General features: G+C 35.3%; 3 protein-coding genes across 5 annotated transcripts; 2 read left to right on the top strand and 1 right to left on the bottom strand.

Moving 5' to 3' along the window:
* The first annotated feature begins 311 nt into the window (after positions 1-311).
* On the top strand, positions 312-2,530 carry LOC120771483 (putative inorganic phosphate cotransporter). The gene is made up of 4 exons (XM_040099520.1): positions 312-475; positions 660-796; positions 857-1,936; positions 2,009-2,530. Exons 1-4 carry the CDS (start codon positions 418-420, stop codon positions 2,174-2,176), a joined length of 1,443 nt encoding a protein of 480 aa, XP_039955454.1. The 5' UTR covers positions 312-417; the 3' UTR covers positions 2,177-2,530.
* A 3,824-nt stretch (positions 2,531-6,354) lies between these two features.
* Positions 6,355-8,403, top strand: LOC120771510 (putative inorganic phosphate cotransporter). The gene is made up of 4 exons (XM_040099566.1): positions 6,355-6,447; positions 6,612-6,748; positions 6,810-7,889; positions 7,960-8,403. Exons 1-4 carry the CDS (start codon positions 6,411-6,413, stop codon positions 8,125-8,127), a joined length of 1,422 nt encoding a protein of 473 aa, XP_039955500.1. The 5' UTR covers positions 6,355-6,410; the 3' UTR covers positions 8,128-8,403.
* A 2,617-nt stretch (positions 8,404-11,020) lies between these two features.
* On the bottom strand, positions 11,021-21,325 carry LOC120771909 (uncharacterized protein DDB_G0284459). Of its 3 annotated transcripts, none has more exons than XM_040100192.1 (9): positions 20,987-21,325; positions 15,947-16,213; positions 15,449-15,822; positions 15,161-15,364; positions 13,342-13,630; positions 12,420-12,590; positions 11,982-12,275; positions 11,490-11,570; positions 11,021-11,325 (listed from the first exon to the last, which is right to left on the bottom strand). In XM_040100192.1, exons 2-9 carry the CDS (start codon positions 16,191-16,193, stop codon positions 11,189-11,191), a joined length of 1,797 nt encoding a protein of 598 aa, XP_039956126.1. In that variant the 5' UTR covers positions 16,194-16,213; positions 20,987-21,325; the 3' UTR covers positions 11,021-11,188. The 3 variants fall into 3 exon arrangements, with proteins under 3 accessions (XP_039956126.1, XP_039956127.1, XP_039956129.1); XM_040100193.1 differs by having other exon boundaries at positions 15,947-16,207; XM_040100195.1 differs by lacking the exons at positions 11,982-12,275; positions 20,987-21,325 and having other exon boundaries at positions 15,947-16,193.
* Between the last annotated feature and the right edge of the window lie 394 nt (positions 21,326-21,719).

The following is a 21,719-nucleotide window of genomic DNA, read 5'->3' as shown; positions in this document are numbered from 1 at the left end:
ATAACAAGTTCCTCGAATTTCTCAGAGTGGTGGGCCTTTGGAAGGACATAATCGACCGTAGGTGGCCGTAAAAACCTCATCTAATTTCGATTTCAAGCGGTGGGGTCTTGTACGTTTCCTTCTAGATGTTACAAACTTCATCGCAAACTAAATATATCCTGTTCGGGGTATACAAACTATTTAGATTTACAAAATGAAAAATATGATAGTTTTTTATCATAACTAAAAGCTAATTTAATTGAAGTGCTTTTTGAGCCATCATAACACTATTGCCGCTGTTCACTCTATACTATACTAATTATAAAAAATCAAAAACTGTTAGATGGTTTTCATCGCTCGATCAATCAACTTGTTTGGTCGCAGGTCCATTAATAATTTGTGTTTTCTAAACTTTACGTTCCATTTTCTTCTAACAGTATGACAATAACTAAATATTCAATAGAAAAAAAACAGAAAGATGATAACAAAAATAAAGGTTGGTAAAAAATTCAAAATGTGCTTAATGATTTCTATCACTGAAAAAATTTTAAAAAATAACGCAAAGTTCATGGAATCGAAAATATGCACCCGAAATATATTAAATTTTTGACAAATAATAATTAAAACAAATTGCGTAATACATTTTGAATAAAAATTAAGGCATTTTCTCTGTATTCCAGCACCGTACTTTGGCGCTCGTCATGTGCAATGTATTCTAATGTTTTTTGGATTGGCTGCGGCGTACGCGCAACGCGTAAATCTCTCGGTGGCGATAGTGGCAATGATGGATAAGAGTTCCGCAAACCCCGATTTTGAGGTAAGAAACCTAAAAAAAAAATTTGTTACATGTTTTCATAAACAAAGTTTTTTACCCAAGGAGTTCCATTGGTCCGAGTCGACAAAATCCTACCTGCTGAGCAGTTTCTTTTGGGGCTATTTTGTGACACAAATACCGGGCAGTCAGTTGGCGCACAGATTTGGTGGTAAAATAACGCTACTCCTTGGCATAGTGCTAAGTGGACTTTTGGCTTTGTTCTCACCGCTGGGCGTGCATTTGGGCAATTGGCAAGTGCTCTTTGGGCTGCGTTTGTGTCAAGGTCTCTTACAGGGTAGCACGTTTGCATCTATACACACACTGCTCTCCAAATGGATACTGCCCGAGGAGCGCGACACACTTGGCACCTTTGCCTATACCGGTCTGACCTTTGGTAGCGTGCTGATGATGTTGGTTAGCGGTTGGATTGCCTCCTCCTCATTAGGTTGGCCGGGCACATTCTATTTCGCCGGCTTATTCAGCATAATTTGGGGTATCGTCTTTTATGTTTTTGGCGCTAACACACCTCGTGATTACAAATGGATGGGCGAGGAGGAGCGTTTGTATATTGAAGCCGCAATGGTGACAACGTCAAAACCGGAGCCTGAACATGCAACCATGAAGACACCATGGTTGAAGATATTCACGTCTCTGCCTTTCTGGGTTTTATTGCTGGCACAGTGTGCCTACGCTTGGGGCTTTTGGACAATGATAACAGAAATCCCTTCATATATGAAGAGCATACTGAAACAAGATATCCAGAGCAATGCTCTCATGTCCGCAGCACCTTATCTGGCTAATATCCTTTTGACATTCGTATTTTGCGTTTTAGCTGGTTTTCTGATTAAACGTGGCTGCACTAGTGCTAATACCAGTCGTAAACTGTTCAACACTATCGGTTTTTGGGTGCCCATAGTACCTCTCATACTACTTGGCTATTTGCCTGCCGATCAGAGTGCGCTGGCGCTTACTATGCTGGTGATTGCTGTTGGTGTGAGTACAGCTGGCAATTTGGGTTTCCTCATCAATCATATTGATTTATCCCCCAATTTTGCTGGTGTCCTTATGGGCATAGCGAATTGCGCGGCAAATATTATGAGCTTATTGGCCCCACTGGCAGTGGGCGTCATTGTCACTGATGCGGTTTGTATAATTTCTATTTATTTTTTACACAGAACTCTTAATTTTTTTTTATTAAGCGGCTTTTAATTGTAGAATAATGTGGATCAGTGGCGCATTGTCTTTTACAATGCCAGTGGCATGTACTTCGTTTGCAATTTATTGTTCATCTTGTTTGGCCAGACGAAAATCCAATCCTGGAACTATCCTAAAACACATGATCTACAGCGGGATGAGCGCGATCACTTATCATTGGAAACTTAAAAAATTGAGATAGCGAAGACGTAAAAAAGTCTGGCCATTTTAACAGATTAACGCTATCGTGTTTAAAATTCTTTTGTAGATAATAATATTATTGTTATTGTGAGAGTTAAATTGCTCTAGCAGCGATACTCGCTGTTTTCAGAAACCTTAATTTAAGCAATTCAAAAGAAAAAAAAATTAACTCAGACGAACACTTAGAATAAAGTATGTTAATTAAACTGTTAATTCCAATATTGTCATATTCCTGCTAATAATAATAATATAGTTTTGTATAATATTGTTTTATGTCACCAACCAACATGTCATAGCTCAGAATATAAACAAGGAAACCTAATACCTTTCAAAAATACAAAATATCCCTAACAAGAACTTAATTTCGTTCGGTTAGTTTGCATGCTACCTAAGTATATGCTTTAGATATCAGCGATACCGACGAATGAGTAGCTTCTTGGGGAAAAAGAACGTGTGCAAAACATCAGATCGATATCTCAAAAACTAAAGAACTAATTCGTGTATGTACAATCAGGCGAACATGGCTAAATCAACTCAGCTCTTCACGTTGATCATTGAGATATATATTTTATAGATTGGAAACGCTTTCCTACCGGTTGTTATAAACATCTTGGCAAAGTTTATATATCCCTTCCAGGGTATAAAATTACGCGTTGTAATTAAAACCACACACTAAGTATTAGACGAAGGAAGAAACAAAATGATAATTGTATTTTGAGCAGACGCTTTTACAAAAAATACAAGTTTTGGAGAAAATTTCTTGCAAATTTTTTCAAGTATTTGCAATAACACAAAAAAAAACAATAGTTGGAATTGAAAAAAAATGCTTCGTTGAAGACTTTGTAAATTATATCCGAAGACCTGAAATCGACTGATTAGTTTGCTAGAAATTTCGCCAAGCGACTTTGAAACCTCAGTTTCGAAAAAACGCGTTTACGTAGAGTTTAAGGGGTTACATGGGTTTCCTCGAGTAAAAGACTGCCTTTTCTCATATGAAAAATGAAATATTTTACTAAAATTTTTTATTGTTACACTATTAACACAGAAATTCTGAAATTTATTTATTATATTTTAAACTCGGCTATTGCGACACCCTTTCCGGTGACCCCTCGGAAAAAAGATGCGCCCGCCTTGGCAAGGTAACTTCGTACATTATCATCAACAATAAAAAAATACGTGTTTTAGTTAAAACCGTAACTTTGGTGTTGGAAAGAAAAAACTGAAAATTGGATTTTTGGCAAACATTTTTACAAGAAATTAAAATTTTGCGACATTTTTTCTCTTTCGAATAGTGGATTATGAATTGTATCTTAAAGACTTGTGTAAAATTTCATGAAGATCGGTTTAGTAGTTCTCTAGAAATCTTGCCAACCGACTTCAAAAACGCACTTTCGATAAAATCGCCTTTAAAGACGGCGCACTTAGCCCAGCTAGCCCCGAGCGCACAAGTTCTCAATTCTGTTTATGCAAAACTTTTACACGGATCAACTTGAAAATTTAGGACACCATTCTAGAGAAAATTCGATTTGTTGAAAGCTATAAACCCATGTAACTCCTTATAATCCGATTTTTAACTTCTACATCACCAAATTTGGAACTCATATTCTGTTGGCTGGATAATGGCTTATGATATGAGTTGAAGTTTGGGGGAGAGCCTTGAAAAAGAAAGTAATCAAATATTAGGCATGATTATATATTGCATGACTCAACATATGAAGAAGATTGAGGTAGTACTGGATTATTGGTTGGGATTTCAATTTGTTTATCGGAACAAGCATCATTAGCATCTATTAATTTTCCATCACTGGGATCTTTAAAATCAGGTTTGATTGAATATGTAAAGGGAATAACAAAAATAAAAGCAAAATACTATGGATTAAATACAGCTAAAATATATATTTATAAATATTTTCAAAAGTTCTTATAAAAAGTAATGTTATTCAATTGATAATTACTTGCATTGGAAACAACGTTACTCAACAACTGTGGCGGCAAGTGCGGTTTGGTGTGGGCGGCGCTTTCATGTCCAGGCGTTGCTTTCTTTTGCTCATCGTTGTGACCGTTGGAAAGATTTAGCGATTTTGCATTTTGAGGTTTTGTGACCTCAGGCGTTGCCTGTATTTGTACTGTGTGGGAGAGCGGCACAAAAGAGAGAATTATGCTGGTTTTTTAGAGTTTGCACCGAAAAAAAATTTAGCCGAAAGCATAAAGCCTTTGCAATGTGTGAAAAAATGTTATTTTTGGAAAATTGTAAAAATTTTCTACTTAAACCATCTAAGCTAACTGAATTCCAGGTAACCATAGCAGCGATATTAAATAAATTCAATAGATTTAAAATCGTATTTGTGTTTATATATTTCCACATCTGTTCGTATTATTTTATAAAAGTGGCTTATTTAAATATTTATGTGTATTGGTATCGATTTCAGAACTTTGTAAAAAAAAATCGATAACGAAAAATTTCGATAACAAAAAAATTCGATTTCGATAAAAAAAATCTGTAAAGAGGAGTTATAAAAATTTCGATAAGAAAATTTTTTCGATTTCGATAAAAAGGGCTATACAAATTTCGTTAAGAAAATTTTCCTTAAAAGTTTTTTCGATTTCGATAAGAAAGTTTTTCGGTAATTTTTTCGACTTTGATAAAAAAATTTGTTTTTGATTAATGTTTGAAAAGTTGCAATTGGTGAACCATTGTTTTCATAATAAAATTGAATAAATTGTAAACGCTATTCTTGTGTATATCTTTCCAACATGAAATTGTAAACGACACTTAGAAATCATATCATCCTTATAGAAAACCCGTTATAATTAGAAATGTATTAATTTCTTAGCGACACTTAACTAAATTAACTAAAATTGGCCTGATAAGATCAAATATCAAAGTCAGTGCCTCTCAGTAAGTACTTTATTAGCTTGTATCAGAGTAATGATGGTAGTTAATTTGTGAAGTATTGTTACTTTAGTAACATGCTCTTGACATGCAATTAAACATCGTATTTCAACAAATTATTCGGAGTTGCCTCACAACAAAAAATGGTGTTTCCATTTGCCGTTAAACTTCAGGAAATATACAACAAATAGCGAAGAAGGCCCACTCAAGAAGTTAACAGAAATTTATCACGCAAATACATATTACATATATACATTCGTATTTTGAATCAAACTTCAACTTATTTTTTTATATTTATAAAATAAATAAATAAACAAATATATACCATTTGGTCGAACACTTTTTGCCATTTTTCCACTAGGGACACTATTCCATCAGTGTAAATCGAAATTTCTAGAACGGAAACGAGCGAATCATTGTTGTGCTACACGTACTGATACAGCATCGTCTCCGTTAACTTCCCTGAATTTAATTTTTAATTTTGGTTAAATTAAGCTTAAAATCTCAGCTTTCCAATTTGGTATGACACAATGAGATTCGTGGCACTGGAAATATAACAAATGACTTTATCGACTACCCAATAGAAATATGTATAGCTTACATTAATGTAATATTTAAATTATTCTTATAAAATGTATGACATTGAATACTAGTTACGACCGTAGCATACACTTGTTGGACCCAAAACGGTGATCTAATGGCTGTTGTCCAGAGCATACTGAATTTATGGAGGGAACACTTGTCCAGTCTTCTGAACGGCAATAAAGCTGTAGCATTTGGATATGGTCAATCCGATTCCTCAATCTCTGATGATGGAAATCGACTCAGCTCGTCATGCTGATTATTTGTTTTTATGTTTTATGGGATCTCCCCCTTGAGCGCATGCATTTATGTAGATAAAGAGAACATCACGTCAATAGCACACTGTAAGTTCATGGAATTCGTCAGAGTTCTGGGCCTTTGGAAATACATTTATGGCGAAGAGGACATCATCGACCGTACGTACAAACCTCGTCTAATTTCTATTCCATTCAGTGGGACGGTTAAAAACTTCATGGCAAACTAAATATATTCTGTTCGTGGTATACAAAGTATTTATATTTACAAATTGAAAAAAAAAAACTATAATTTTCTATCACAACTAAAAGTTAATTTAATGGAAGTGTGTTTTGTGCCACCCTAACCGCCTATTGCCGCTGTTCACTCTATACTAACTATGAAAAATCAAAAACTGTTAGATGGTTTTCATCGCTCGATCAATCAACTTGTTTGGTTTCTAAACTTAAAGTTTCATTTCCTTCTAACACTGTGACAATACCTGAATATTAAATGGAAAATGAGCAGAAAGATGATAACAAAAATAAAAGTTTGTAAACAAATTCAAAATGTGCTAATTTCTTCAAGTGAAAAAATTTAATAAATTACCCAAAGTTCGTGGAACAATTTAATTTAATTTTTAATAAATAATAATTAAAACAAATTACGTAATACATTTTGAATAAATATTATGGCATTTTCTCTGTATTCTAGCACCGCTCTTTGGCGCTCGTCATGTGCAATGTATTCTAATGTTTTTCGGGCTCTCTGCTGCGTTTGCGCAACGCGTAAATCTCTCGGTGGCGATAGTGGCAATGATGGATAAAAATTTCGCAAACCCCGATTTTGACGTAAGAAAACTAGAAAAAAATATATATTACATTTCTTCATAACCAAAGTTTTTTACCCAAGGAGTACCATTGGTCCGAGTCGACAAAATCCTACCTGCTGAGCAGTTTCTTTTGGGGCTATTTTGTGACACAAATACCGGGCAGCCAATTGGCGCGGAGATTTGGTGGTAAAATAACGCTACTCCTTAGTATAGTACTAAGTGGACTTTTGGCTTTACTCACGCCGCTGAGCGTACGTTTGGGCGATTGGCAAGTGCTCTTTGGGCTGCGTTTGTGTCAAGGTCTCTTACAGGGTAGCACGTTTGCATCTGTACACACACTGCTCTCCAAATGGATACTGGCCGAGGAGCGCAGCTCACTTGGCACCTTTTGCTATACCGGGCTGGCCTTTGGTAGCGTGCTGATGATGTTGGTTAGCGGTTTGATTGCCTCCTCCTCATTAGGTTGGCCGGGCATATTCTATTTCGCCGGCTTATTCAGCATAATATGGGGTTTCGCCTGGTATTTTTTTGGCGCTAACACACCTCGTGATTGCAAATGGATGGGCGAGGAGGAGCGTTTGTATATTGAAGCCGCAATGGTGACAACGTCAAAACCGGAGCCTGAACATGCAACCATGAAGACACCATGGTTGAAGATATTCACGTCTCTGCCTTTCTGGGTTTTATTGCTGGCACAGTGCGCCTACGCTTGGAGCTTTTGGACAATGATGACAGAAATCCCGTCATATATGAAGAACATACTGAAACAAAATATCCAGAGCAATGCTATCATGTCCTCAGCACCTTATCTGGCTAATATCCTTTTGACATTCGTATTTTGCGTTTTAGCTGGTTTTCTGATTAAACGTGGCTACACCAGTGTTAATGCCAGTCGTAAACTGTTCAACACTATCGGATATTGGGTGCCTATAGTACCGCTCATACTACTTGGCTATATGCGTGCCGATCAGAGTGCGCTGGCGCTTACTATGCTGGTGATCGCTGTTGGTGTGAATACAGCCGGCAATTTGGGTTTCCTCATCAATCATATTGATTTATCCCCCAATTTTGCTGGTGTCCTTATGGGTATAGCGAATTGTGCGGCAAATGTTATGAGCTTATTGGCCCCACTGGCGGTGGGCGTCATTGTCACCGATGCGGTTTGTATATTTTCTATTTATTATTTACACAGAACTCTTACTTTTTTTATTAAACGGCTTTTAATTGTAGAATAATGTGGAGCAATGGCGCATTGTCTTTTACATTGCCAGTGGCATGTACTTCGTGGGCAATTTATTGTTCATTTTGTTTGGCCAGACGAAAATCCAATCCTGGAACTATCCTAAAACACATGATCTACAGCGGGATGAGCGCGATCACTTATCATTGGAAACTTAAAAAATTGAGATAGCGAAGACGTAAAAAAGTCTGGCCATTTTAACAGATTAACGCTATCGCATTTAAAATTCTTTTGTAGATAATAATATTACTGTAATTGTGACAGTCAAATTGCTCTAGCAGCGATAGTCGCTGTTTTCAGAAACCTTAATTTAAACGATTCAAAAAAAAAATAACTCAAATGAACACTTAGAATAAAGTATGTTAATTAAACTCTTAATTCCCATATTGAAACATTCTTGTCGAATAAAAAAGTTATAGTTTTGTATAATGTTGTTTTATGTTTTTGTCATAACTCAGTATTTTCACAGCAGAAGTAAGCGCACTATCTCGTGCTAGAGCTAAAACTCTATAGTAGTTTTATCAATCGCTGATATCGGACCACTTTGAAAATTACAAATAAATCACTCTAGACTAGGAAAAGTGTTACTACTTAAGTTGGTACAGATTACTTAAGTGTTATTAGAGGGAAAAAATGTACAATGTTAACTATTTACAATGTTAAAATAATAACTTTTAACACCTTTTATAAGTCTAGTAAATATAGGAACATCTTTCATCAATGAAAGCCTAATACTTATATCAATATTATATAGGAAATTAACTTAACATATAAAAGATTGTATATCGAATTATAATAAGGTTCGATTCGGTTGACCAAAGCTATAATACCTAAGGCTAACGCGGTTACAGCCGAGTTCACAACTGCGCGCCAGTCGTTTATTCTTTTCGCTATTTGGCGCCAGTTCGAGATACCCAGTGCAGTCAGGCCGTTCTCTACCTGATCTCTTCAACGGAGTGGAGGTCTTTCTCTTCCTCTGCTTCTCCCGGCGGGTACGGGGTCGAAAACTCTCAGAGCCTAGCCAGCGTAGCCGCTGTCTCTTAATTCGCTGAACTACATATATCAATGCCATCGTATAACTCGTACAGCTCATCGTTCCATCAAATGCGATATTCCGCAGAACCCTTCTCTCGAAAACTTGTAGCACCATATGTTGTCACCATATAGCAGGACGGGGATAATAAGTAACTTGAAGAGTTCAGTCTTTGCTCGTCGAGAGAAGACTTTACTTCTCAATTGCCTACTCAGTCCGAAGTAACAGCGGCTGGCAAGAGTTAGTAAATACTATCTAATATGAGCGCGATCTGTCAACCAGTTTGCTTACAGCAACTGCTTAAGTCGGTACACCTCAGTAGTGCGTTGCGATTTTTATAATGGATAAAAATATTGAAGAAAGAATATGCCTCAAATTTTGTATTTCTTATCGAATTTCGTGTGCGGAATCTTTGCGTAGCGTATTTTGAAAGAGTCTTACTGTGGTACAGTTTTATCAAAAACACAAGCCTACGAGTGGTACAAAGCCTTCAAATATGGTCGAGAGATCGTTGAAGACATGTTCTGGAAGACCTCCGACCGCTTCAATGATGAATGTATTAAAAAAGTGAAGACTATAGTGGGTGAGTGTTAGAGAGGTAGCCAGAGAGCTTGACATTTCTCGCGAGTCCGATTGAATGATTTTGGAGCATATTTTAGGTACAAAACACTTTCTCGATTAAGTTGAATTTTTTTCAAAAAGAGTACCGTAAACAGATCTCTTTAGACACATAACTGTAAGTGAGACATGGATTTATGAGTTTGACATGCAAAAAAGTCAAGAACAATCATCAGAATGGAAACCGTTTTCAGACGATCGAAGAGATAAACCAAAATTTGCTGAAGGAGCTGAAGGCCTTCCCGAAAAGTGCTTATGAGAAGTGTTTAGAAGACTGGCTCATGGGTCGTGGTGGTAAGTGTATTACATCTGAAGGGAATTACTTTTAAGGCGACAAAATAAATATTAATGAATAATTAAATACTAAATGTCCGTCACATTGTGTTTCTTATAAAGCGGAATCCCTTTCCTTCTGGTTGTTAGAAATTTCGTTGCAAACTTTATATACCCCTTTCAGGGTATAAAAGTACGTGTTCTTCCCCTCTCCGGGGACATCGTAATTTTAGCATATCACTTGGGAGTCCCCTCTCAGGGGACATTCAAGTTTATTAGTGATTACGGCGATTTGAGTTTGAGTTATTTCCGCGGAAATTTTTGAGACATGCATGTTTTTTTGAAGTTTCCTCTTGAAATAGCACAAGAAACCACATCACAATATCTTAAAATTGCTAAGAGATATAGAGAGACGAAGAAAACGAGAATACTGACAGGAAAACATCTGGTGGCAGGCGACAAATAAATTATAATTGTTAATCATTTATATTGTTAAATCAAAATTTTTAAAAATAAATATTTCTCGATCTCAACCAATTCATATCAGTCCAATATTATTACATTACGTTACTTAGTTCTAAAATTATAATAATTAGGGTTAGTAAATGCTTGTTTCTGCTGTAAAGTGGCGCAGAGTAGCTGATAGCCAACGTTCAAAATCTCTCGGAGTGCCAAGGGTTAAGACCACAAACTTTCCAACCGACTTTGAAAACTCAGTTTCGAGAAAAACACGTTTGCGTAAAGTTTTAAGTTACTTCATAGCAGACCTCGAGCGGTCAACTTTTCAAGGATGTATCTTTAAAACTTTTACTCGGATAAATTAGAGCAATTAGAACATAATTCTAAGGATGTTATGGAATTACATACGATAATAATTTTTTTTATGTATCTTAAAACATTGTTAACGCCGTCAGTTTCTATATTGAGTTCGATGTTTTCGAATTCTCTGAGTTTGACTTTTTTGCCTGAGGAAAAGACGACCGTCTGGAATCCGCCACCGAATTAAATCTATCTGTATATGTGCTGTGTCACTATTAGTTTTCGAGGTCTCAACTCTGTTGAATTGTCAGATTTCCCTACATGAATTTAGTTACAAGAAAAATGTATTATATTACTTTCAAGGAAAGTTCGAAATTATCGTAAGTTTTATTTGTTTAACATTTAGTAGTAAAAATTACATTGAAATCCATATTATTTAACAGACAATTTAAAATCGTACTTCTTACAAAGACTTTCTATATTTTAAACTAAGTTAAAAGAATTATGTATATATAGTATATAAAATAATCGGATTTTCAACGTCGGTTTCTGCGGTATCGGTATGATTGCTTATGTTGTTGCTGTTGATGTTGTGGTTTATGCTCAGGTTGAGATTTGAATTGTTTGGCATGCTGAGAATGTTCATCACCATCTTCAACTGATGGATCTGCATCTGAAGAAAGAAAAGTGGTTATATGTATGTAAATTACTGAATGATAATACCAAAATTTTTAAGCATTACGATTACAGTAATATTAATGGTAATTTAGAAATATTGTTGATTATACCTACATATATAGTAATGTATTTCAAATATAATCATTAAAGCGTAATTACCTTCTACATCACCATATTTGGAACTCATATTCTGTTGGCTGGATAATGGCTTATGAAATGAGTTGAAGTTTGGGGGAGAGCCTTGAAAAAGAAAGTAATCAAATATTAGGCATGATTATATATTGCATGACTCAACATATGAAGAAGATTTGTAACTGATTTGTAATTGCATAGAAGTGAAGGATCATGGCAGATCAATGAACACTGTTTACACATTAAAAAAGGATGGGCGATTGAAAGGATGAATGAAAAAATATGGAGCGGAAAATAGTTGTTTTATGAATTGGTTTGGAGAAAGAGCTTACAAAGTAAAAATAGTGTGTGTGGAAATTTAAAATTTAGTCAGTAAGTTTTTTTAATAAAAAATTATTTTTAAACAAAAAAATATTTTTTTAACAATTCTTAATAAAATAGGTTCAAAATTTAAACAAGCTCTCACTCCCAAGCAAATTCAAACAAGCATTTTAGTGTTACAGAAAATCAGACACACACCGAACGGACTCAGATAGACGTCCTCTGCCGACGATGCCGTATTGAGTGAAGGCGTTGGAGTCGGCGGATCACTACGATCGTGGTCGACAACAAAATCATCACTTGCCGTAAACGAAACTAACGAGGAGGTGGAGGATGTGGTGGAGCAGGATGGAGACGAAAGTGTTGAGGAAGATGACAGTGGTTGTTGTGGTGGTGTTGGTGGTTGAGGTAGTACTGGATTATTGGTTGGGATTTCAATTTGTTTATCGGAACAAGCATCATTAGCATCTATTAATTTTCCATCACTGGGATCTTTGGAATCAGGTTTGATTGAATATGTAAAGGGAATAACAAAAACAAAAGCAAAATACTATCGATTAAATACAGCTAAAATATATATTTATAAATATTTACAAAAGTTCTTATAAAAAGTAATGTTTTTCGATTGATAATTACTTGCATTGGAAACAACGTTGCTCAATAATTGTGGCGGCAAGTGCGGTTTGGTGTGGGCGGCGCTTTCATGTCCAGGCGTTGCTTTCTTTTGCTCATCGTTGTGACCGTTGGAAAGATTTAGCGATTTTGCATTTTGAGGTTTTGTGACCTCAGGCGTTGCCTGTGTTTGTACTGTGTGGGAGAGCGGCACAAAAGAGAGAATTATGCTGGTTTTTTAGAGTTTGCAACGAAAAAAAAAATTTAGCCGAAAGCATAAAGCCATTATAATGTGTGAAAAAAATTGCTAATTTTTGGAAAATTGGAAAAATTTTTTACTTAAACCATCTAAGCTAACTGAAATCCAGGAAACCATAGCAGCGATATTAAATAAATTCAATAGATTTAAAATCGTATTTGTGTTTATATATTTCCACATCTGTTCGTATTATTTTATAAAAGACACTTATTTAAATATTTATGTGTATAGGTATTGATTTCAGAACTTTATAAAAAAAAATTCGATAACAAGAAATTCCGATAACAAAAAATTCGATATCGATAAAAAAAAATCTATAAAGAGGAGTTATAGAAATTTCCTTAAAAATTTTTTTTCGATTTCGATAAAAAAAGCTATACAAATTTCGATAAGAAAATTTTCTATAAAAATTTATTCGATTTCGATAAGAAAGTATTTCGATAAATTTTTCGACTTCGTTAAATAATTTTATTTTTGATTAATGTTTGATTCGTTTCGACTAATTCAGTGAATATTTCTATTTTTGTTTTTTTGCGATTCTGTAAAAAGTTGCTATCATACTGTATTACATTTATACTATAATTAAAGGTAGCTTTGTAAAAAAAAGAGTTAATGCTAATATATCATAACATAGTATTTAAAAGCGTAAAAGCATAGCTTATTAGTAATTTGTTCAATATCCATTACCGACTACTGCCTCTTCTCCCAGCCCACCGCTCTTGCCACTGTTACTTTGGCCATTATCCAACGGTGTGTGTGGTGTTTTCGGTGACTTAGTTACCACTTTATCAATCTCCGATTTAACTACTTTTTGCTCTTTCTTATCGTTATGATCATTATTGGGTGTCGAAGTATTTCCCACTTCTTTAGCATTGATCTCTATTATTGGTACTTTCTTTTCCTTTGGTGACTTTTCTTCGGTCGCTTCTGTTTTCTCGGAAAAACTTTGATCTTTGACATTATCTTCGCTTGTATCCTGAATTAGAGAAAATAAAATAAATAAAATTTAGAAGAAGACTTCGAAGCAAATATATTTTACAATAGTAAAGAAGAACATTACAAGATATGGTATTAAAATATGTTTGAAATAATGAGTGCTACAGTGGAGCATTCTGATATTTCCGGGATAAGGACTGTAAAATATAATGGACATAACTTCAGAGTCTTAGATGCAGCACTATATTATAAGAAAGCCGCATCACTACTCTTGGCTTATGCGCCTCCCTTAAGAGAGAGAAGGCTCTTAATAAGAGAAGGCTTCGTGAAGAGATTTGTCGATGAAAGCGGAGAAAAGTTGAATGATCAAAAGTACACAGTTTTTTCTGAAAACCTATAAAAGTTTAAGTTTTAATATGTTCAGGGAAAGCAGAGAAAGACTGAAAGAGAAAAATATCAAAGTTTTTTTCTGAAATTCTCTGATATATTTATGTTTTTATACATATGCTTAGTTAGATTACGTCGTAGAGCTGATCCTCGTATCAAAGGTATCCGATCCTATTGAACTTGAATTAATGACGAGTTTCCGGACAATGCACCAGGAAAATCAACCATCAAGGAGTAGCGAAAACGGTGAATGCAGTGGGGTCTAAAAGAGGTTGTTACCGACGAAAATATCAAAAAAGCCTCCAAAATAATTTTGGATGACGGTAAATCATCATACCATTCACGAATATTTGGGATGGAGAAAGCTCTGTGCGCTGCTGCGCGAGCTCTCTTTTGACCAAAAACAACGACAAGTTGCTGATTCGGAGCTGTAATTGGAGAACATATCAAACATAATAAACCCGAGTTTTCACAGCGAGATATGACATTAGATGAAACATAACTATATAATTACATGTTGATGTCTAATCGATAGTCATCCGAGTGGACTGCACACGATGAACCCGCTCCAAAGCGTGGAAAAACGCAAGAGTCGGCCGCCAAGTTTACCGCGTCTATATTTTGGGATGCGCATGGAATAATTTTTACTAACTACCTTGGAAAAGGAAGGACTGTCATAGCAGCATTGAACCGCTTGAAGCAGAAAATCGTCGAAAACGGCCGCATTTGAAGAAAAAGAAAGTGCCATTTCATCCACACAATGCCCCGAGCCAGAAGTCAGTAAAAACGGTGGCAAAAAAATGGCTCCAAATTGCTTCCGCATTCACTGTATTCTACAGTTCTGGCCTCAGACACTGTTTTCTGTGCTTAGATTTCAAAAGAACGAAAGGAAGACATTTTCTTCGAATGAAGAGGTGATCGCCGAAACGTAGGCCGATTTTGAAGCAAAAGACAAATTATGTTACAAAAATGATATAGAAAAGTTGTTGGGCCGCTATAATCAGTGAATCATCCTTGAAGGAAATTATGTTGAATAAAAAAGAATTTCCAAAAAAATGTATTTACAAAGGTACGCCGGAGTCTTTTCAATTGGTCTGATATTTTCTAAAATCTAAAAATATTTCTTCAACCTGCTGATTAGAAATCAGTTTTGTAAATGCAAATATAACCTCAATACACTTACCATGTTATATTCACCTTGCGTATCGTTAGAGGTATTCGCGGACATAGTCGAATCATCATCCTCTTCCTGTAGCGGTACATAATCAGAGTCATCTTCGGAGTTCTCGTTAGCATATTTCGTTAGCATCTGTGAACAGCTTAATTCCACTTCGGGGCTGTCATCCTCACGCTGACGCTTAAATCTGAAACGCGGTGGTTCGATGGGCTGCATTGGCGTTAAGGGTATATGCATAGTCAATAAAACAGGAACAAATAATAAGGTTTACGAAAACAAAGTAGCAATACACACCCGCAACAATTCACGCATAGCTGGGTTTTGTGGCGAAAACACTACGCCCGCTGGTTCACAATGAATGCGCGGCCGGCACATAGCCGTGCTGAGTAATTTACCCACTCGCATCACTAAACTGTTTTCATGCTCACAAAGCATAGCTTTGCGCTCTTCTTCACGCTGCTGTATGGCCTTCAAGCCATGCATGCGTATGGAGCGCAATTTGCGACGACGCGTCTGTACGAAATAGACGATACTACTAGCGGTCACCGGACCATCACCGATAAGCAATGCTACCAGCGATAGCCAAATGCGTACTTGACGTAAGAATACGATTAAGACGAGGAATGGTAGCCATGGCAAAGGACGCACCAGAGTCTCATCTGCCTTATCTGTGGAGGCAAGCAAGTTAGTATATAGTATTTACAATATTATGTAAATGATAGTAGAAGGTAGTTTTAGTAAGGTAAAAACAAAAATAACCGCTATTTACACTTTTCAATAGTTTTCACTTACCCTGTGGCAGGCTCCATTTAGCGGTATCCTCGAAGATGCGCAGCACTCGATCAACTCGCTCCAACACAAATTGCCCGATGCGCATTGACGAGAATCGCTCCATCATTTGGTAAGCTTTATCGAAGATTATGCTGCCGCTTGTGGTCACCTCTACTACTGGTTCCTGTTCTTCTTCCACACTGTCCGCTCGACGTTGTGGCTGCTGCTGATGCTCGGGGTTTGGATCGACGCTGACTTCTAGCACCATTTTAAAGTAGGAAACTTAGACTGCAAAAATAAAAAAAAGTTATTAATTTAACGACAAATACATAAGGCTGTATGTACATACTATATACTTTATATTATTATTCTCAGCTCTATTTGCTTATCACTGAATATAATTTCACTGGCTTCAAGCTAGTTCTGTTTTATATTTACATATATTTATATATGTATACCGCTGACCATATAAATAAATACAACGTTTGCAAAAACAATGCAAACGATTAAGTTGTATGTATATATACTTGTAGTATGCGCATATAATTGAGGCATCTGTGCGCCATGAGACAAAACTTATGTTGAACTTGACTCATTGAATACGGCGCTCAGACGGAAAGCCTCAATTATTAAAAAAATGGATGAGGTAATCGTTGCTTGCATAAAAACATAATAGTAAACACGCATGTAAATTTATGTGCGAGTTATTATGCTAACATAAATATGTAGGTAAGTGGGTATATAGAAATATATGAAACATGCCGAACTTTGAACATTTTTGAACGCTGCAAAAACATAGTTTATTTAACATTTTGTTCTTGTTAATCTTTTTTGTTTTTGTAATCTTTTTTCTTGTGTTTTTACAACTATGACAGCTTATCAGCAACTATTCAACACTTTATAATTAAAATTAGTTTTGTTTTTGTGGGTGCAGATTTCACTATCAGCAAGTGCTTACTACATCAAGCGCTTTAAATTATTGGAATTTTTTTGGAAATGTTTTTTTTAGCTTATTTAAATTAAATAGTATTAATTATTAATTTTTGTTTTGTTCACGTGATAAAGTTTATATATAAAATAATTTCATTGTAAATATATAAATATATTTAAAAGGACGTATGTATGAGTATAATTTCTCAAATTTGAATACCCGTGAGCTTACATATGTGTATGTAGTGTACGCGCCGGGTTCACTGGAGTCATTGATAGAAAAATTCAAAAACACTTTTGCGCTTTAAGCCCAGCAGTGGCGCTACGAATGTAAATGTTTTGAATATTTTAAGGGATTGTAGGCGTTAGGCTTCCACTGTGCACATACACATACATATAAAAACATATAGTAATACAAATAAATCGATACCGCAAAAGTTTTCCAAATATATTCAACAATTCTAGATTTCAAGCTAAAATTTTATAAAATTTATTTATAAATTGTGTAAACTAATTGAATATATTTTTAATCAATTACTTATGCATTTATATAAGTTAAATATTTATACTTGTATGAAGTTGCTTGCATTGCGATAATTTTTTAAATAATTTTAATATTTATTTTTGGTTGTTTATATGCATAATGCGACATTAATATATAAAGCGGCGAGTTTCCACCAGAGCGTGTGATTTATATTTCCATATGGCTTGTGTTAAATAAAGATAAGATTTATATTTTATAAAATTGTTATTTAATAAATAATGACTGTATTATTGTTTTTCGGCGAAAAATAGTTTTTTAAAATTTATTTTAACTTTTCTTAAACAAAAAATAAAAAAATGTAATAAATTATAAACATTACTAATCAGTTATGAACATTTTTACAAATCATGGATATATTTAGTAGTATACAAAGTATACTCTAGCTGAAACTGTACCAGTGCTATAGTCAAATCTGATATATAGGGTAGTCGACAAAGTTCGTATTTCATATAGTGTTAGAAATGTGAGATTTAAGGCTTCATTTAATAAAAATAAATAAAATTCGGGAAGTTGAAAAAAGTTACAGCAATTCAAAAATTAGTGAAAATATTGCAAAAATTCGCATTATTTTGAAATTTTTGTATAAAAAAGTAAAGAATGGCACGCAAGCCACCAATGAAATTTTTGAACTTTACATAGACGACGCTGTATAAGTTCGTGTAGCGCAACAATGGTTCGCTCGCTTCCGCTCTGGAAACTTCGATGTGAAAGATGCACCTCGCTCTGGTCGACCTATCGTTGAAACAGTCAATTAAATTATGGAAAAGATTGACCAGGACCGTCACATAAGCAACTGTGACATCGCTAAGGAAGTCAACATTCATCATCAACCGGTTTTGAACCATTTAAAAAAGGTTGGCTACAAAAAGAAGATTGATGTTTGGGTACCACACGAATTGTCTGTGAAAAATTAAATGAATCAAATTAACATCTGCAATTCTTTGCTGAAATGAAATGAAATCGAACCATTTCTGAAGCGAATGGCAAAAGAAGACGAAAAGTGGATCAAATACGACAATAATGTGTGAAAAGGATCGTGGTCCAAGCGTGGTGAAGCTCAACAAATTGTCACAAAGCCAGGATAGATACCTCGAAAGTAAGTGCTGAGTGTTAGGAGGGATTGGAAAGAATTCATCCACTATGAAGTGCTCCACCCTGGTTTAACGATTGATTCTACATTTTACTGTCCTCAAATGATGAGATTGAAACAAGCAATTGAAAAGAATGGCTAGAAATGATCAACTTCGGCTTCGTCTTCCATCAGGACAACTCTAGACCACACACATCTTTGCTGACTCGGCAAAAACTGAGAGAGCTTGGCTGGCAAGTTTTGATGCTTCCACCACATAGCCCTAACTTAACTTTGCACCATCGGACTACCATTTGTTTCGGTCAATGCAGAACTCCCTTAATGGAGTGAAGTTAGCTTCAAGAGCAGGCTGTGAAAATTACTTGTCGCAGCTTTTCGCCGAGAAACCAGAAAAGTTTTACACTCATGGAATAATAACTCTAGCGAAAAAATATCAAAAAATGGTCAACCAAAATGGTATATACATACTTGATTAATTTAAGTTCATTGTAAATTGAAAGAACAATTAGTTGAAAATTGATGCGAAATACGAAAAGACTTTTTCGACTCCACAATATTATAAACCGACAGTGTGAAAATGAGCGAAATCGGAAAATAAACACACCTACTTTTAATATAGCACAATTTTGAGTTCCACACAGTGCAGCTGACAAATCGGTTGCGTCTGTGAGGAATCGTACTCATTTGTAGAAATTTTCTTTGACTATTCTGCATAAATATAGCTAAATATCCTCTTTTGGAGCGCGCATGTCATAGTGAAACGTTGTTCTATCGTGTAACGTTCCATTTTCACTAAGACTTTTAGAGTTGCCAACATTTTACTACATAAATGGCGGCATAGTTAAATCTTGCGTTAATTTTGGAACTTTTTTAAGAAAAGTATGCGTTACTTCGTTATTTCAAAAATAAATAAAGTATAAGCAAAATATTATAAAACAAGAAACTTCGGCTGCACCGAAGCTAATATACCCTTCACAGGTACATTTCTTTTAGTAACTATGTGCTCAGTTTGTATGGAAGCTATATGCCATAGTAATCCGATCTGAACAACTTTTTCGGAGACTATTTTGTTAAATTTCGTGAAGATACCACGTCAAATGCGAAAGTTTTCAATACAAGCTTTTGATTCCGATCGTTCGGCTTGTATGGCAGCTATATGTTATAGTTGTCCGATATCGGCAGTTCCGACAAATGAGCAGCTTCTTTTGTATATATACAGACAGATGGACAGACAGCTTAAGGAGCTACAGTGGCTGTGTATAGTCGTGTTTATTATTATGATGTATTAAACACGAGAAAATTATTAAAAGACTTAAATACCTAAAACATTCACAAAAAAAACTTGTTTCATTCGTAAAAATTACTCATTAAAAAAACTGTCTGAAGCAAAAAATACCATACAAACTGTTAATGAATTGCAATATAATTCTTTATTCCTTTATTTAGAGACTGGAAGTACTTTTTCGAATTAAGAAATTATTGATTTGAATATCTGTGGTTTATTAATCTTCAGCTTTCACTATTTTTTTTGTTTTTTCTAAAAAATATAAAAATAAAGTAAATAACTTTAATCAAATGTCGCGAATATTTGCGAAAAGCAATAATTCAAAATATTTTATATTTAGCGGTTATTTCATCGCTTGAATAACTTTGAGATACACGCAAAAAATTGCGATGTTTTGAAAAAATTGCAAAGGAAGTGCCAACAAGAAAAATAAGCGAAAATGAAATGAAACTGAAAATTATCAACCAGCAAAGAGATCAAAGTGTATCGAAGCAGCGTGAAAAAAATTTCATTCAATTCGATTTCAGAAAACAAAATCCGAAATAAAACCAAAAAAATGCTCATTTCTACAGTCTCAACTGTACAAACATACACACATAGAGGGGCTCATTTGTATGCAGAAACCAAAAATACGCACTCGAACGTCAATAGACCATTGCAAAGCTCCCGCCTTGTGTCTCTTAGGAGCCAACGTGAACGCCGGCTTCGATTGCCCTGCCTGAAGTCTACAGCGACTGCAGTTTCGCCGATTTTGTCGCCATAAAGTAGCGGACGCTGGACGAGACGCGAGCGCGATACGAAGACGTGATATTAAAATATGAAGAAGAAGAAAAAAATAAATGACATGTAAGTGATAAAGAATTGAGTGGAAAGTAAAAGCATGCAAGCTGACAAGCAGCGGAAGGTACGTGCAAAGCGAAGTCAGAATAAAGAACGGACATCGTGACCGCGTGCAGGCGAAGAGCAATTACACAAATTTACCGCGAAAGTTATTTCGACAGTGGCCTCAACAGCAGCTTGACTGCACCACGGAGAGGTGTAAATGTAAGCAAATACATAAGTAATTATATAACACCGATAACTGTAGTATAACTTCGAAAATTCGAATACATAGACAGAGGTATATAAGCCGGGCTGCGCAGTTTTCGATTTAGGTACTATATAAAAAATATAATATAACATTTTTTTTTGAATACAATTGTTTAAACTTACCAATTATAAACGCGATATATTACAAAAAAAAATTAATTTTTTAAATTTAGTTCCTCACAAATACACACACAATATATTTAAGCACGGCAGTTGCACCTGCACTTTTTTATGATTTAAAAGTTTTTATATAAATTTTTTTAATATTTAAATTATCGCCGCTGTATTTGCTTATCACTTGCGTTTATTACTTGAATATGCTTAAATTTAGCATTAAGTCCTACTTTAGTACATTTCTTCCACCACCTGAACGGTAACGCGTTTCAGCAACTTGTGCATCCGTACAATTTCCGACTGATTGCTGATGGACACCGCAAGTCATTCGTTGCTCTGTTGGTCAGCTTGCAAGTAGATTTCGAGCCGCCTTTTGCGCGTTCGGCATTCAAAACGGCATCGGCATCGCAATCGATCTTCGGCTATGTGACCATCGTCAGCGGCTCTCTTCTATGCATTATCAGCTATCAGCTGCTGTATCTGTCACTTTGACAAGCTGCGTTGAGAGCTGCGTTTTCTGTTATTCAAATCACGACTCTAGTTGGTGTTTGTGTTGTTATTGTTGGCTGTATATTTCTTATTATTTGGCACTGTTGAAATTTTGTAATTTATGCCTTCATTGGAATTGTATATTAGCTCCGTCGTATTAATTTAAAGTCTGCAAGTTATGGTAAACAGGAAATTTAACAAGGATTATATGAATGTACATATAATGTATGAGTTCTGTTCTCTGTATAAATTG

The sequence above is a fragment of the Bactrocera tryoni genome, chromosome 3 (genome assembly GCF_016617805.1).
Source record: "Bactrocera tryoni isolate S06 chromosome 3, CSIRO_BtryS06_freeze2, whole genome shotgun sequence".
Lineage (NCBI taxonomy): Eukaryota > Metazoa > Arthropoda > Insecta > Diptera > Tephritidae > Bactrocera > Bactrocera tryoni.
This window is presented reverse-complemented; position numbering and strand designations above follow the sequence as displayed.

Excerpts from the sequence above, each read along its gene's own strand:
- LOC120771483 (XM_040099520.1), top strand. The coding sequence starts at position 418 with ATGACAATAACTAAATATTCAATAGAAAAAAAACAGAAAGATGATAAC. Across the intron at positions 476-659 it reads AGATGATAACAAAAATAAAG|CACCGTACTTTGGCGCTCGT; the intron begins GTTGGTAAAAAA and ends TCTGTATTCCAG. Across the intron at positions 1,937-2,008 it reads GCGTCATTGTCACTGATGCG|AATAATGTGGATCAGTGGCG; the intron begins GTTTGTATAATT and ends TTTTAATTGTAG.
- LOC120771510 (XM_040099566.1), top strand. The coding sequence starts at position 6,411 with ATGGAAAATGAGCAGAAAGATGATAACAAAAATAAAA. Across the intron at positions 6,749-6,809 it reads TCGCAAACCCCGATTTTGAC|GAGTACCATTGGTCCGAGTC; the intron begins GTAAGAAAACTA and ends TTTTTACCCAAG. Across the intron at positions 7,890-7,959 it reads GCGTCATTGTCACCGATGCG|AATAATGTGGAGCAATGGCG; the intron begins GTTTGTATATTT and ends TTTTAATTGTAG.
- LOC120771909 (XM_040100192.1), bottom strand. The coding sequence starts at position 16,193 with ATGGTGCTAGAAGTCAGCGTCGATCCAAACCCCGAGCATCAGCAGCAG. Across the intron at positions 15,365-15,448 it reads CTATGCGTGAATTGTTGCGG|CCCATCGAACCACCGCGTTT; the intron begins GTGTGTATTGCT and ends ACGCCAATGCAG. Across the intron at positions 12,591-13,341 it reads GGGAGAAGAGGCAGTAGTCG|TACAAACACAGGCAACGCCT; the intron begins GTAATGGATATT and ends TCTCCCACACAG.